This window comes from Nerophis lumbriciformis, linkage group LG13 (assembly GCF_033978685.3).
Source record: "Nerophis lumbriciformis linkage group LG13, RoL_Nlum_v2.1, whole genome shotgun sequence".
In the NCBI taxonomy this organism is placed as follows: domain Eukaryota; kingdom Metazoa; phylum Chordata; class Actinopteri; order Syngnathiformes; family Syngnathidae; genus Nerophis; species Nerophis lumbriciformis.
This window is the reverse complement of record NC_084560.2, coordinates 33,612,921-33,628,203: the sequence shown is the minus strand read 5'-3', so window position 1 is coordinate 33,628,203 and position 15,283 is coordinate 33,612,921. Positions and strand designations below refer to the sequence as shown.

The window sequence follows — 15,283 nt, the reverse complement described above, 5'->3', positions numbered from 1 at the left end:
GATGACAAACGAGTCGCGGACCACAGATGGCCCCTGTGCCGCACTTTGGGCAACCCAGCTGTAGAAGCTAACTGTTAATGGCCATTATAGTCTTAGTACTGTAGTGTATTTGTTCATCTTATGGTCACATATGGGACGCGGGTTGTCCTTACGTCAGCACCGGAAGTCGTAAAATCAGCTGTTCACCTGGCGGGTTTTTTCGGTGATGAATAGAAGTCTTTCTTTAGCTGCAGTCTTGTTTTATCACATATTGCTGCCTTTGCACCTGTCAATGTTTACTTTTGTATGCACATTAAATCAACAAAAAATCCTGACTTTGGAGCAATGCTTACGTACTCTAATATTTGGCTTTCTATTAGATGCAGTGGTTTTCTGTATCGGGTCCATGATTTCGGTCTTAACTTGTTCACCGGTCCTCATATGGAAGGTACTTTTACCTGTTGATGTCTCAAGAAGGGTAGAAATACAAGAACACACACACACACTGGTTACAGTTCCCTTAGCTGGTTTTGTTAAGAAATATGAAAGATTTAAGCAATATGGCTTCCAGGTTAGCAGAATAACCATACGATGCCAACATAATCACCAAAATATAGTATATTTAGTTTGACATTCGTTTGTTTGTTCGGTTGGAGCCTCTCCAGTGCAATCTATCTGGGGCTTGGTGATGTCATTGTCTAATTTCCATACTTGACCATGGCGCATGTGTAAACTTTTATAGATGCAGTGGGAGGGACAAAAGGTGTGTTTCTTTTGTGAGAGCTTGAGTCATTCTGTATGTGCATTTATGTTTCATCTTAAAGTGTTCAAGAAGAGTCAATAGATTTGTTGTTGAACTAAATACCCCCTAAATTGGCAACAAAGATCCCTGCTGCTAAATTATTTTATTCTCTGGCGGACAAGGGGCCTCATTTATAAAACAATGCGTGGATTCTTTTGTAAAACACTGCGTACGCAAAAATGTCAGACTGCATACACAAATTGATATTCACATCTATAAAATAATGCTGTTCAATAGATTTGGGAATCTTTGGGCAGCTCAAGATTAGATTCCAATACTTGGGGTGACGATTTGATTTGATTCTCAATTGATTTTCGGTTGAACACGTTTATCGTAATAGAAATTATAGTCAAACCTTTTTTAAAACAGGTTAGATTTGATAAAATCTCCTCTTAGGTGCTGACAAAAAACTTATATGTGCTGTGTTGGCCTAAACAAATGTATTTAAATAAATAAATACAAATACAACAATTATTTACTCAAACGTAAGAAGTTGACTCAATCTAATAAAAGAAAATAGAGCAACTCCAACCCAATTCCAGTTTTTTTTTTTTTTTTTAATTTTTTTTGCAAAAAAATAATTTCAAAAATAAATACTTTATAGGCTCCAGCACCATCCACGGCCCCGGGAGGGACAAGCGGTAGAAAATGGATGTATATGCACTGTAAACCCGAATGCTCAAAATAATTAATTAGAATAAGTAGTGTAAACTTAAAAAGTTGTTAAAAGTTGTACTTACTTTAAAATGTTGCGTGTGAGTAACATTTTCCTTCTTTTTAAGTTTATTAAACTTGTTATTTTTAATTAATATTAACTTGTTTGCAGATTATGTAACTGCTACTTAAAATAATTAACTCACAGTTACTACAAACTCAGTGGATTAAACATAATGATGTCTTATTTTAAAAGAACAAATCATTACATCGAATCAAGAATAAATTAAGAATGAATCAATCGCATTATAGATTTGTATTGTTATTATACTCTTTGTGTGTATGTATATATAAATTATTACAGGCACATGCACACACGCACGCACGCACACACACACACACAGAGGAAGTGCTTTTATTTTGTAGCATTTTCGTGCACTTCCTCTTCAGGCAGCAGACAGGAGGAGGAACATGTTTGAGTTGGCTTAATTGGTAAGTTTGATTCAATTATAATTCAAAAGTACATTTAACATAAACTCCAAATATTTACGATCTGATATACTCAAATATTTGAGTTTATGAACTCAAAAAATATGTGGCATACAGTATATATATATATATATATATATATATATATATATATATATATATATATATATATATATATATATATATATATATATATATATATATATATATATATATATATATATATATATATATATATATATATGTACTGTATGTGTATGCAGTGATGGGCAGTAACAAGCTACAGGTAGCTAAGCTACGTAGCTTAACTATGTTTTCTAGTAGCTTGGCGGTAGCTTAGCTACTTTTCTAACGAGTAACTTTTCCTGCAGCTCTACTTTTAGAGCCATGTAGCGAGGTAGCTTACATCAAGCTGCAAGCTACAAAGAGAGAAAATGGACTGCTAATCAAAACTACTACAAACTAAATAAATACATACAGTGGGGCGCGGGACCCCAAGAGGAAGTTGTAGGGTGTCCCTAGCTAAATGACAGACAGTTAATAGTAATATTTGTACACTCAGTTGCATTAACATTGATATTATACATCTGGGCCCATATATATAAATGCTGTTAAATGTAGTTTTGATGTAGCAAACTACTTTTGTTGTGTAGCTTGCTACAATTCTGTGGGGATAGCTTTCCCTCTAAGTTAGCTATATTTAATTGAGAGTAACTTGTAGCTTAACTTAAGTATATGCATATATATAATATATGTGTGTGTGTGTGTGTGTGTGTGTATATATATATATATATATATATATATATATATATATATATATATATACACACACACACCCACACATATATATATACCGGTATGTATAAATACACACACACATATTATATATAAATGTACTTAAGTTAAGCTACAAGTTACTTATTTATATATATATATATATATATATATATATATATATATATATATATATATATATATATATATATATATATATATATATATATATATACATACAAACCCTGTTTCCATATGAGTTGGGAAATTGTGTTAGATGTAAATATAAACGGAATACAATGATTTGCAAATCTTTTTCAACCCATATTCAATTGAATGCACTACAAAGACAAGATATTTGATGTTCAAACTCATAAATTTAATTTTTTTTTTGCAAATAACTTAGAATTTCATGGCTGCAACATGTGCCAAAGTAGTTGGGAAAGGGCATGTTCACCACTGTGTTACATCACCTTTTCTTTTAACAACACTCAGTAAACATTTGGGAACTGAGGAGACACATTTTTTAAGCTTCTCAGGTGGAATTCTTTCCCATTCTTGCTTGATGTACAGCTTAAGTTGTTCAACAGTCCGGGGGTCTACGTTGTGGTATTTTAGGCTTCATAATGCGCCACACATTTTCAATGGGAGACAGGTCTGGACTACAGGCAGGCCAGTCTAGTACCCGCACTCTTTTACTATGAAGCCACGTTGATGTAACACGTGGCTTGACATTTCACTTCTCTGTGTGCAGCAACCAGCGTTACGATGCCATCTACTGAACGGAGTTGTAACAATAGGTACGCCCGCAGACAGTTCCATTATAATGTGTTCATGAGCTATGGTACAACAAGTAGCGCCAAATCTGTTTGTGGTAGGGTGCTATAAAAAATAAACAAACACTGGTTTCACTTCAATCATCTGAAAAAAAAACCTATTATATCAGCATTAAAATAAAGATTTGATTTACTGATCCAAATATTCTCGGTTGAATAAAAAGCATATACACACTGCAAAAGACAGCTGAGAAAATATAGGATAAAAATACTAAATAAATAGTGAAATTATTTGTCAATGCAGCTAGTCATTTTTACTTGATAAATTAAGATTTGTATATCTAGAAATTAGCAGGACTTTTAGTCAGAAATAAGTATTTTATTTAGAAAACAAGCATTATTATTATTATTATTATTATTATTATTAAACTTGCAATTCTTAAATGAAGCATCCTCGGGATGTTGAAGAATCTTTAAACAATAATTTATATGTGTGCATATTTTCTCAATGTTAACATTCTTAAAATAGAATATACAAACTGTAATTTTTCCTGCTCAAATTAAGATTATGCTCTAAAGTCAATGACTAAAAATTTATCTTGGCAAATAATTTGCATTGCAATAAGTGCCAATCATCAAAATATACCCTCATTTTTCACAGATGAGATCAATCGTGGAGTTAAAAAAAAAAGAAGAGGAATTCATTATAAAAAGCTTTTTTATTATGTATCTTTCATTTGAAATTGAATTCATTTAAATTAAACATCTGCAAAAAAGAATGAATGTGTCCAATTCATGTGCAGCATCAGCAAGATTTTGCGTCTTTTTGTTTTTAACCCAAGGGTGTCCAAAGTGTGGCCCACAATCAATTTTTTCAGTTTGTTTTCTTTGCATTTGGTAAACATAATGAGGTATATTATAATCTGTGACCTGAATTTGCTTTGTCACAATGTTAGGATATTTTAGCATATCTCTGCTTTTAGCAGATTTGATATACAAACTATCAAAATGGATCCCTTAGAATTTTACTGTAAAACAAAAAAAAAGTTTGGACACCCTTGCCAACAAAGCATGTTATGTATTCTGGAGACAGAAGGGTTAATGCTATGTACACCTGTGATCATGTCAGCTATTTGACAAAAAAACAACAACATCTGATTATGTTTTTACCAGGGTAGCTCACTGACGACTGCTCACGCTGTGAAAAGTGACAAAACTTCCCCTTTATGGCGGGAGAACTGCAAAGGATGATGCGCTCAGGTTAGGCTCCGCCCACTCTGCTCTCACATTGGCCGACAACACACATGCTGAGCGCGCGCTAAGTGATGTTTGTGCAAAGATAAATGTTTGACATGAAGAGATGAAGTACATTCAGCTACAACAGCTTGTCATAGTGCAATATCTACACGCACACACACATACACGCACACACACACACACACACACACACACACACACGCACACACGACCCCATCTCAGTGGCGACTTCGGCGATGAGCTGCTCGGGCTTTTCCTTGCAGAATCTGATCCCACCTCTGCGCACACAAATCAGGCGGATTAGCAAGGAAATGGTAACTGCATGGTTCCTATAGATCAGGGTGTCAAACTCATTTTAGCTCATGGAGGTAAATCTATTCCTGGTCAAATCATGGCATGATAACTTAAAGATAAAGACAACTTCGGATTTATTTATTTGTCTTACTTTGGCCATTCTGAAATGTACATATTACAAATAATCCTCTTGGCAAACACTTCGTTAATTGAAAATTCCGAGGAAAAAAATTGGTTCAGTTTCAAAAATACAATTAACTTAGACTTTGTCTAAGGTTATTTACAAAGCCATTCAACATTAGCATTGTCATTAAAACATGTTTGAAAAAGCAACCAAGTTTTTTTCTCAAACCACCACATTGGTGACATCCGCAACTGCCACAACACATTCATTTATTATTCAAATATTGCAGTTATAATAAAAACAACTAGCAAAATGACACCATAGCCAAAATCAAGGTAAGATAACTACAAACGTAACCAATGTGAACAAGGTAGATTTAAGCATGAAATAAATCAGAACAATTGTAGAAACACATTTTTACAATGGAGTTCAGGGCGCGCATCTCACTATCAACCGATTGCGAGCGCTGCACGGAACTTGAACTAAAAAGATGATGGCCAAGTTGACCTAATTCTTTGCATCTTCCCCTTTGAGCGGATAATTGACAATGAAAGAAGGTATTGTGCGTCGCTACTGCATCAGTCTGCCGCCATCTGCTGCCAGCTGCAGCAGGAGCAGCTGACTGATTGGAGTAGCGGCAGCCAATCCAGAGGGTGCTTAAAGTCAGCTGACACGTCATCTTGAAACAGTGTCAGGCATGACGTGGGTGAAACTTGAATGGCTGTTGCGACATTCAGCGGCCCCCAGACTTATTTTCAGTCCTTTTAATGAAGTTCCAATCACATGCCTGACTGTCGTATTGTACCCACACTTTTCACTTGAAACGTCAATATTGTTTAATAATTTTTTTGAGGTTGCCTATTGAAAACATAAATAACAGAAAAACTGCAACATAGGTATAAATCCCACCTTGATATCCATACGATCTACATTTGGATCGACGCGCCCACTAGTTTCGATGGCGTTTGTTCACGCCATATTTCAGCTTTGAAGGACTACACTCTGGCTCTGTGTGCTGTGCTGATATTATTGCCGCACACATTAGGATCCAAATGCTTAATGCCTGATTTCTTTGTCTTCATGTGTGGAGTCTAACGGATAAAATAAATCTTAAGATTTAGAAAATCTTTGTGTGTAACAAAGGCAAACCCCACTCGCTGACGACCGACCCCAAGAGCAGTGTTGGCTTCTAGCTTGATAGCCCAGGCTTTTAGCTCAGTAGCTAGCACGCTCGAGTCTCTCATGCCGGTGACTCAGGTTGGAGAAAGCAGGGACGCGAGTTACATTAGCCTTTTGTTGCCAGTTCCGCCTTCTTGAGTGTGTGACCCCCTGCGGGAAGCCAACCATGACAGACATCCCAAAATAGATCAATCTCCTTTCTACATGCAACAGAAAATGTGTGACCATGTCTGTTGACATCTTGTGTTGGTTAGATTATTTGCACCATGACTAGGGAAGGTTGTTGGAATTGAGTCATGTGGGTAAATTATGTGTTCATGCATTCAAGACCTGAATTATTCCACTTGTCTTTACTGCCACTGTCGCCGTGTGCTTGATATGTGGCAAAGAATTGTCGACCAAAAAAATGTAACTTTAAAATAAATTTTTAAAACAGGCACTTCTTCTGAAAATAGTCATTTATTGCCTGTTTATTTAATTTCTGGCCTTTGCCTGCCAAAATGTGCTGTCTCAGGTCGCAAAAGTCAAGTTGGTCTTGTTCTGTGGCGTTAAAATAAGAAGCAGAGATGAGTTGTCGTACCTTAACCTTCCTGCCCATCTTGTCCTTCCATTTCTGAGCGATGGAGCTGTCAACCAGAAGCAACCTGCAACACAACACCGCCCCATCAGCCTGCTGTCACAGTGCAAAGCTACTTATGATGTTCAAATAACACTGCCAGTTGTTTGTACTGCAAACTTTTAGAGTTTTTATGTTTACGTGTTATTTTTCATAACCATCCCCATAACATAAAAACTATAATGGTTAGACAAAAATGTTTGCTAGGACAAGGTGAGGGCGGGGACTGGGAATGAATAACAACACGTTAATAACACAAAAACTGATACAGTAGTTAGGCAAAAAAAATAGCTGCACAAATGTAGCGCAAAACAAACGTTTGGGACAAGTTTGGAGAGATTTTGACAAGGTGGGGGGCTGGTTTGAAATAATATGTTAGTTGCATAAAAATATATTAACTTTATTTTTTTTTATAAATACAGTAAAAAAAAATAATAAATCGGGGGGATTTTGACAAGGTGGTTTATAATAGTTAATAACATAAAACCTATAATAGTTATTAACATAAAATGTATTTTAACATAAAACCTATAATAGTTATTAACATAAAATGTATATTAACATAAAACCTACAATAGTTGGACAAAAAAATTAATGAATAATAACACTTTAATAACATAACAACTATAGTAGAAAAAAGAAATTGCAGCACAAATGTTTTCTGAAACAATTGGGGAAATTTTGATAAGGTGGGGAGGCTGGTTATGAATAATATGTTAATAACATACAAACTATAATAGTTATTAATAAAAAAAACATTTTGCAGCACAAATCAATGGGACAAGTTTAGGGAGGTTTTGAAATAGTGGGCGGGCTTCTAATGAATAATACCACGTTAATAACTAACACTGTTATAGATAAAAGAAATTGCAGCACAAACGTTTGGGACACATTTTGATAATGTTGGGAGGCTGGTTATGAATAATAACACATTAATAACATAACTAATAGTTATTCATATAAAAACTATGCTAGTTAATAACATAAAAACTCAAATTGTTATATAACATAAACTATAACAATTAATAACATAAAAACTATAATAGTTAATAACCTATCAACTATAATAGTTAATAACCTATCAATTATAATAGTTATTAACATATAAACTATAATAGTTAACATACAAACTATAACATTTAATAACATATCAACTATAATAGTTAATAACATAAACTATAATAGTTAATAACATCTCAACTATAATAGTTAATAACATCTCAACTATAATCGTTAATAACATATCAACTATAATCGTTAATAACATATCAACTATAATAGTTAATAACATATCAACTATAATAGTTAATAACATATAAACTGTAATAGTTTGACTAAAATAAAAAAATGTTTGGGACAGGTTTGGGGAGGTTTAGACAAACTATGATAGTTTGACAAAAGATTTTGCAACACAACCATTTGAAACAGGTTTGGGGAGATGATTTGACATGGTGGAGGTGGAGGGACGCTGAATGACATCACTGGTTTTAGAATAACTTAAAAACCGTAACGGCACAAACGAAAATGGCACAAAGGAATGGCAGTGTTATTTTACTATTTGCCATCATAAGGCGGGCCAACTTCACACAGGTAGCAGACACGCCTCCACCGCCGTTTACCTGGACGTCTCCTCGTTTTCGTAGCCCATGATCAGGTACTCCTCCCCGGCAGTCACGGGGGGGCACAGGCAGGAAGACGAGTAGTAAAGAGTCAGCGTCTCCCTGGGAATGTTGACCAGGGAGGACTTGAGCACCTCCCTCACCTCCACCACGGCCGTTGGCTCCATGCCGCGATTCCTCACCTCCCTCACCCTGGCCCGGATCACTGAGGAGCACACACAACTTGACTGGGAACCCTCCAGACCAAAACTACTGGACTGGAAAAGTACATGAATCCTGTAACCTTCCACTGTTGACAAGAACATGGCTGGAAAAACAAACGTGGAATCTTCCTCCAACATAATGTGTGGTCAAAGACTTTCATGGCGTGCAAACGTCCACTTTCCAAATCCTCCTGGGCTCCGGAATCGTCCGGATAAGCCTCGGCGCTCCCTCTCACTTTAACGCTTTGGGTTGGAAATGAAGCAGCACGCCACCGCAGACGCTATGTCGACGCTTTTGCACGGGTCACGTGACTTACAGTCCAAGGACAAACATATTTTTCTATCATTTGCAAGATTTTTGAGTATATATGGAGGTCACTGACATTGCAGTTCTTGTCTTTGAACGTACAATACATGAATGGACTTCAAACATTACCCTGAGGAACGCCACTCTTTTGTGTCTTATTGTTTTGTTATTTGTTTGGAGTTTCGCCACGCAAAACCGTGTCTGGTCATATGAAAAAACTAGGGCACTGTTTACTATACACTTATCCAACCATTTTCTACCGCATTTCCCTGCCCCTACCGACTATCTCAGCTGCATCCGAGCAGAACACCCTAGACAAGTGGCCACCTCATCGCAGGGCCAACACAGATAGACAACATCCACACCCTAGGGACCATTTAGTGTTGCCAATCAACCTGTCCCCAGGTGCATGTCTTAGGAAGTGGAAGGAAGCCGGAGTACCCGGAGGAAACCCATGCGGTCACGGGGAGAACATGCTAACTCCACACAGAAATACCCGGGGATCGAACCCAGGACCTTCTTACTACTATACACTTCTGCTGAGTGGTATTAGGACCGCTGCAGGAAGGGAACAAAAAGTGCCGTTCTAAAGTCGCTGATGTTGTACCTGTTCTAGCTTTCTAAACCAAACCTCCCTCTTGGACCTTGCTTTGTGTGAAGGGAACAGAAAATGGATTACCTACAAAGTTGTAGGCATACATTTATTTGTCCAAAATGTCTTGCAAAGATGAAGAACAAAGAGGACTATGGACTCTAGTCCAACTTCTCATTCATTCATTAGGAGCTAACGAGGGTGTTTCAATCTCAACGACTGTTGTGCAGGCAGAGGTCTCTTAACTGTCTACATGGAAGAAAATCTTCGGTTTGCTTCCCAATGGACTGGACTCTCAAATCATCTAACAATTCAATGATTGCACCCACTCAGCATCCATTGCAGCCGGTCCCTACATCTGCGGCCCCTTCTCTACGTATCTTTTTTTCCCCAGTTCGGGCTTTTAAAATGTTTCTTTACCCTGATGTGGGTTAAGATCAGGGGACGTCAATGTGGTTTGTGAAGCCCTTTGAGGGCTTTATCAATAAATTGTGATTGATTAACTTGGCATCTTAACAGCTGTCATTTCTGCACCTTTCTTTTGGGGAAACACCCCTTCCTATAGAGAATAAACACTCTGTACCAAGCGCTTAGACTAGATCTGTCCCATCTAAGTCTGTGAAGCATCTTCCTGAGCAGTCTTGTTGCGATCCATTCAATGCCCTGAGAATTAGGAGCCGGGCGTACTTATATGTTTTAGCGTACGTATAAGCTAACAGTGTTTGTTAGCGGAAACTCACCATAGTTGTAGTTGTTCTTCACATAGGTTTTTAAACCCATTTTGACTGTCTTACATCTGCAGCGGTCTACAGACACACACACACACACACACACACACAGGGTCAGTGCATGATTCCATCCCAAGGGAGACTCCCCCCACCTAACCCTGAATCTCCCTGATCAGTTTACCGGGTCCTCTGCAGTGAAGGTTGTTGGAGTCCATTGGAAAGTCAGGACTGGATTCTGTCAAGAGAACCACAGCAAGAGCAAGTCTGCATGTCGTTCAAGAACCCATGGAATCATTTCTGAATAGAACAAATTTGGACGGTTGACTTCACCTGGGTTACACCTGGCTGGGTCCTGATAGTATGGATCTACAGAGACACAGGAGAAATGGTTAGTGCGGGAATCATTTAAAACAACATTATTCTGGCCCTTGATTGGAGGCTGCTTGAAGATACTGTTGGAGGACAAAAGGTTTAGTGAGAGATTAAGTTAATGGAATCCCGGCATGGGAGAGTAATATTGCAATATGATTACACAAACCGTAATAAGATGTTGGGGTGCTACACTTGCGTTGGCAAGAAAGATGCTGCGTAGAGCTGAGAAAGAGACGCTCATTACCTGGTCCCTCAGCCTTGACGATGGCCTCGGGTGAGATGCAGACGCCGCGGTCATAGAGCGGCAGCTCGCTGCAGGCCAGGCTGTCGGGCCAGCTGTGGTTGTACCGCTTCATGACGGGCTCGCAGCCTTGCTTGGCGCGCTCGCACACAGCCTTGCAAGGTTTGATGGGCTCGTGCTGGAAGTCGATGGTGCAGATCGGAGCGTACATGGCACACAGGAAGAAGAGCAAGTCCGGACTGCAGCCGGTACCTGTGGAGACATGCGAGTGGGTCAGTCCCAGAAAGAACGCATGCACAGTGCAAGGTAGCAGTTTCAACTTTCCTTACTCGTTATAATTGACTTATTATTACCAATTCACCATCTACTCCAAAATAACCACAATGTTCTTGTCCACTTCAATATAGACAGATATAACATTAAAGGCAGCGAAGCGCAAGATGATAATATGGTAATTATCGATTACAAGTCTGTTTGCCTTGACCAATTTGCACCATTTAAAGACTTAAATGTAGTTTAAATGTTGCATTTAAAAGGGAGCGTCTGTGTAATTAGGTAATCATACTCCGCCATATTTAACCAATTTGACCCGCCGGTATGGTTATTGACCCCCAAGAGTTAATGATGATGTTTAAGTAGGCACTGTGATCATGACTGATGAGGCAGGTCAGGTATAAATAAGTACTATAGTCTGGATTTACACTGCAGGTCTTGTCAAGAGTAATATCACACGTCTTTACTTTTCAGAAACCCCTAAACTAGGAACCCACACAGACCAATTGTTTTCCTTATTAAATGCTGGATTCGACACAGGACTTGTATCAGATTCAGACTGACACTACTGCAGACTGAGGTTTGGCTGCCGCAATGCCCCAGAACTCTTTGAACTTGCGACCTGGAACTCCATCCTGCTTGTCGGACCCGCAGTCTCTCATTAGCATTTTTCTGGTTATGACTTTCCCGGTCTGGCGTGGACGACCGGGGTCCACGCATTGTTTCCTCGGACCGGGCTTGTCCACTTCCTTCGCTGTCTGTGGTTTGGTTTGCCATGTGGGTTTCTGACCGCCGTCTCTAAACCCTCTCGAAAGTAACCTCATGATGTCATAAGTGGAAACGGCAAGGTTAGCATACCTTTCCTTCCAAAGCAGGTAAAACCTCCCACTCGTTAATGTGGAACCAATCTAAACGTTGTTACACAAACAATTTAAATGTTTTTTGGGGAAATTTTGTTCAACTGTGCAAATACCAATACAGTGGCACCTTGAATTCCTAATGCTCATGTCATAAAATGTGGAATTGAACCAACATTTTCAGAAGGATAATCCTCAATGGGGTTGTGAAGATGAGAAGAATGGTGTAAACTTCTCAGAGAAGAGTACAGCATCGAAATAAGTCATGTCGAGCAGTAAGATTCTAGTGTCCAGGGTTCATGATGGCCACAGTTTGGCTTTGTAGCAGACCATTTCTGTTTGCATCACAGTATTTCCAACTGAAAACATTGACTGGACCGGTGTGCAGTGTTCACACTTAGAGGTTTGGCTGTAGTTGAACACACAAAACACAAAACCAGTGAAGTTGGCACGTTGTGTAAATGGTAAATAAAAACAGAATACAATGATTTGCAAATCCTTTTTAACCTATATTCAATTGAATAGACTGCAAAGACAAGATACTTAACGTTGGAACTGGTAAACTTTGTTATTTTTTGCAAATATTAGCTAATTTGGAATTTGATTTTTTTTTAAAGCTGGCAGAAGTGGCAAAAAAGACTGAAAAAGTTGAGGAATGCTCATCAAACACTTATTTGGAGCATCCCACAGGTGAACAAGCTAATTGGGAACAAACATGTGGGTGCCATGATTGGGTATAAAAGCAGCTTCCATGAAATGCTCAGTCATTCACAAACAAGGATGGGGTGAGGGTCACCACTTTGTGAACAAATGCGTGAGCAAATTGTTTAAGAACAACATTTCTCAACCAGCTATTGCAAGAAATTTAGGGATTTCGCCATCTACGGTCTGTAATATTATCAAAAGGTTCAGAGAATCTGTAGAAATCACTGCACGTAAGCGGCAATGGCCGTGACCTTGGATCCCTCAGGTGGTCCTGCTTTAAACTACGACATCAGGGTGTAAAGGATATCACCACATGGGCTCAGGAACACTTCAGAAAACCACTGTCAGTAACTACAGTTGATTGCTACAGCTCTAAGTGCAAGTTAAAACTCTACTATGCAAAGCCAAAGCCATTTATCAACAACACCCAGAAACGCTTCGCTGGGCCTGAGCTCATCTAAGATGGACTGATGTTTTTTGAAACTGTGGACCAAAGAGGAAAAGAACCATCTCGGAGCAAAGTTCAAAAGCCAGCATCTGTAATGGTATGGGGGTGTATTCGTGCCCAAGGTATGGGTAACTTACACATCTGTGAAGGCACCATTAATGATGAAAGGTACATACAGGTTTTGGAGCAACATATGTTGCCATCCAAGCAAGGTCTTTTTCATGGACGCCCCTGCTTATTTCAGCAAGACAATGCCAAGCCACATTCTGCACGTGTTACTACAGCGTGGCTTCGTAGTAAAAGAGTGCAGGTACTGGACTGGCCTGCCTGTAGTCCAGACATGTCTCCCTTGAAAATGTGTGGCGCAATATGAAGCTCAAAATACCACAACAGAGACTGTTGAACAACTTAAGCTGTACATCAAGCAAGAATGGGAAATCATTTCACCTGAAAAGCTTAAAAAATTGGTCTCCTCAGTTCCCAAACATTTACTGAGTGTTGTTAAAAGGGACGGCGTGGCGCAGTGGAAGAGTGGCCGTGCGCGACCCGAGGGTCCCTGGTTCAATCCCCACCTAGTACCAACCTCGTCATGTCCGTTGTGTCCTGGGCAAGACACTTCACCCTTGCTCCTGATGGGTGCTGGTTAGCGCCTTGCATGGCAGCTCCCTCCATCAGTGTGTGAATGTGTGTGTGAATGGGTAAATGTGGAAGTAGTGTCAAAGCGCTTTGAGTACCTTGAAGGTAGAAAAGCGCTATACAAGTACAATCCATTTATCATTTATCATTTATTAAAAGGAAAGGCCATGTAACACAGTGGTAAAAATGCCCCTGTGCCAACTTGTTTGCAATGTGTTGCTGCCATTAAATTCTAAGTTAATGATTATTTGCCAAAAAAAATACGTTTCTCAGTTCGAACATAAAACATCTTGTCTTTGCAGTGTATTCAACTGAATATAAGTTGAAAAGGATTTGCAAATCATTGTATTCTGTTTTTATTTACGATTTACACAACGTGCCAACTTCATGGGTTTTGGGTTTTGTACAATGACGATAAAGTTCAAAATAGTATTAGAGTAAATGTGGTGAACGTGCACGTTAGCAGCTTAGCTAATCTGGAACACAAAGGCGTTAGATATCGACTATCAGCAGAGACGTGCTCGAACCTCTCTATGCAGGATAAAGACTATAGTAAAATATAGGCCAGGGATCACATACTGAAGACCAAAAGATGGTGGTCATATGTTGGACTAAATCTTCCACATGAGGTTGACATGATTGTGATGATAATGGAGTATATCTGAGGGTTACTTTAATGGGTTAGTTACGGCAAGATTTTAACTTCGACTCTAACCCTAAAACAAATGCCTAAACCCTTTAACCTTTAACGCCAAACCCTAAATCCAACGCCTGAACCCCTCAGCCCTAAACTCACAACTTTTAACTGTAAAACACCTAAACACAACGCCTAAACCCCTTATTCTTCAAATTCAAAACTCTTAAAGGTGCCATATGTAGAAATTTAATGTCAAGTTATCTTTAAATGGCCCTGATATGTCATTAATAAATCATGTTCTCATAGAATCGCACTCTGCACTGAAAGATAATGATGTGTGTACATGGAAGAGAATGCAGTGCGTCAGGTTGGATGCAACATGGAGTTATGCTGAATGAAATGTGGCGGTCATTTTACTGTTGGCCTTGGCTTGCCATAAAAGTAGGCTTATGCCATATATAATATCCATCCATACATCCATCCATCTTCTTCCGCTTATCCGAGGTCGGGTCGCGGGGGCAGCAGCCTAAGCAGGGAAGCCCAGCCTTCCCTCTCCCCAGCCACTTCGTCCAGCTCTTCCTGTGGGACCCCGAGGCGTTCCCAGGCCAGCCGGGAGACATAGTCTTCCCAACGTGTCCTGGGTCTTCCCCGCGGCCTCCTACCGGTCGGACGTGTCCTAAACACCTCCCTTGGGAGGCGCTCGGGTGGCATCCTGACCAGA

General features: G+C 39.1%; 2 protein-coding genes across 5 annotated transcripts in view; one reads left to right on the top strand and one right to left on the bottom strand.

Annotated features, from left to right (window-relative positions):
• dusp19a (dual specificity phosphatase 19a) overlaps window positions 1–15,283 on the top strand; it is a 47,072-nt gene that overhangs the window by 3,186 nt on the left and 28,603 nt on the right. The gene's annotated exons all lie outside the window — the stretch shown is intronic.
• The window catches only part of frzb (frizzled related protein), a 17,002-nt gene continuing 5,893 nt past the window's right edge, over window positions 4,175–15,283 (bottom strand). Inside the window, exons 2-8 of the mRNA XM_061970985.2 lie at window positions 11,010–11,258; window positions 10,724–10,759; window positions 10,575–10,628; window positions 10,406–10,471; window positions 8,564–8,768; window positions 6,909–6,972; window positions 4,175–5,009 (exon numbers count right to left, since the gene is read on the bottom strand). Of these exons, the coding sequence (XP_061826969.1) occupies window positions 4,950–5,009; window positions 6,909–6,972; window positions 8,564–8,768; window positions 10,406–10,471; window positions 10,575–10,628; window positions 10,724–10,759; window positions 11,010–11,258 (734 nt within the window). The 3' untranslated portion in view covers window positions 4,175–4,949. The remainder of the gene's footprint in view (window positions 5,010–6,908; window positions 6,973–8,563; window positions 8,769–10,405; window positions 10,472–10,574; window positions 10,629–10,723; window positions 10,760–11,009; window positions 11,259–15,283) is intronic.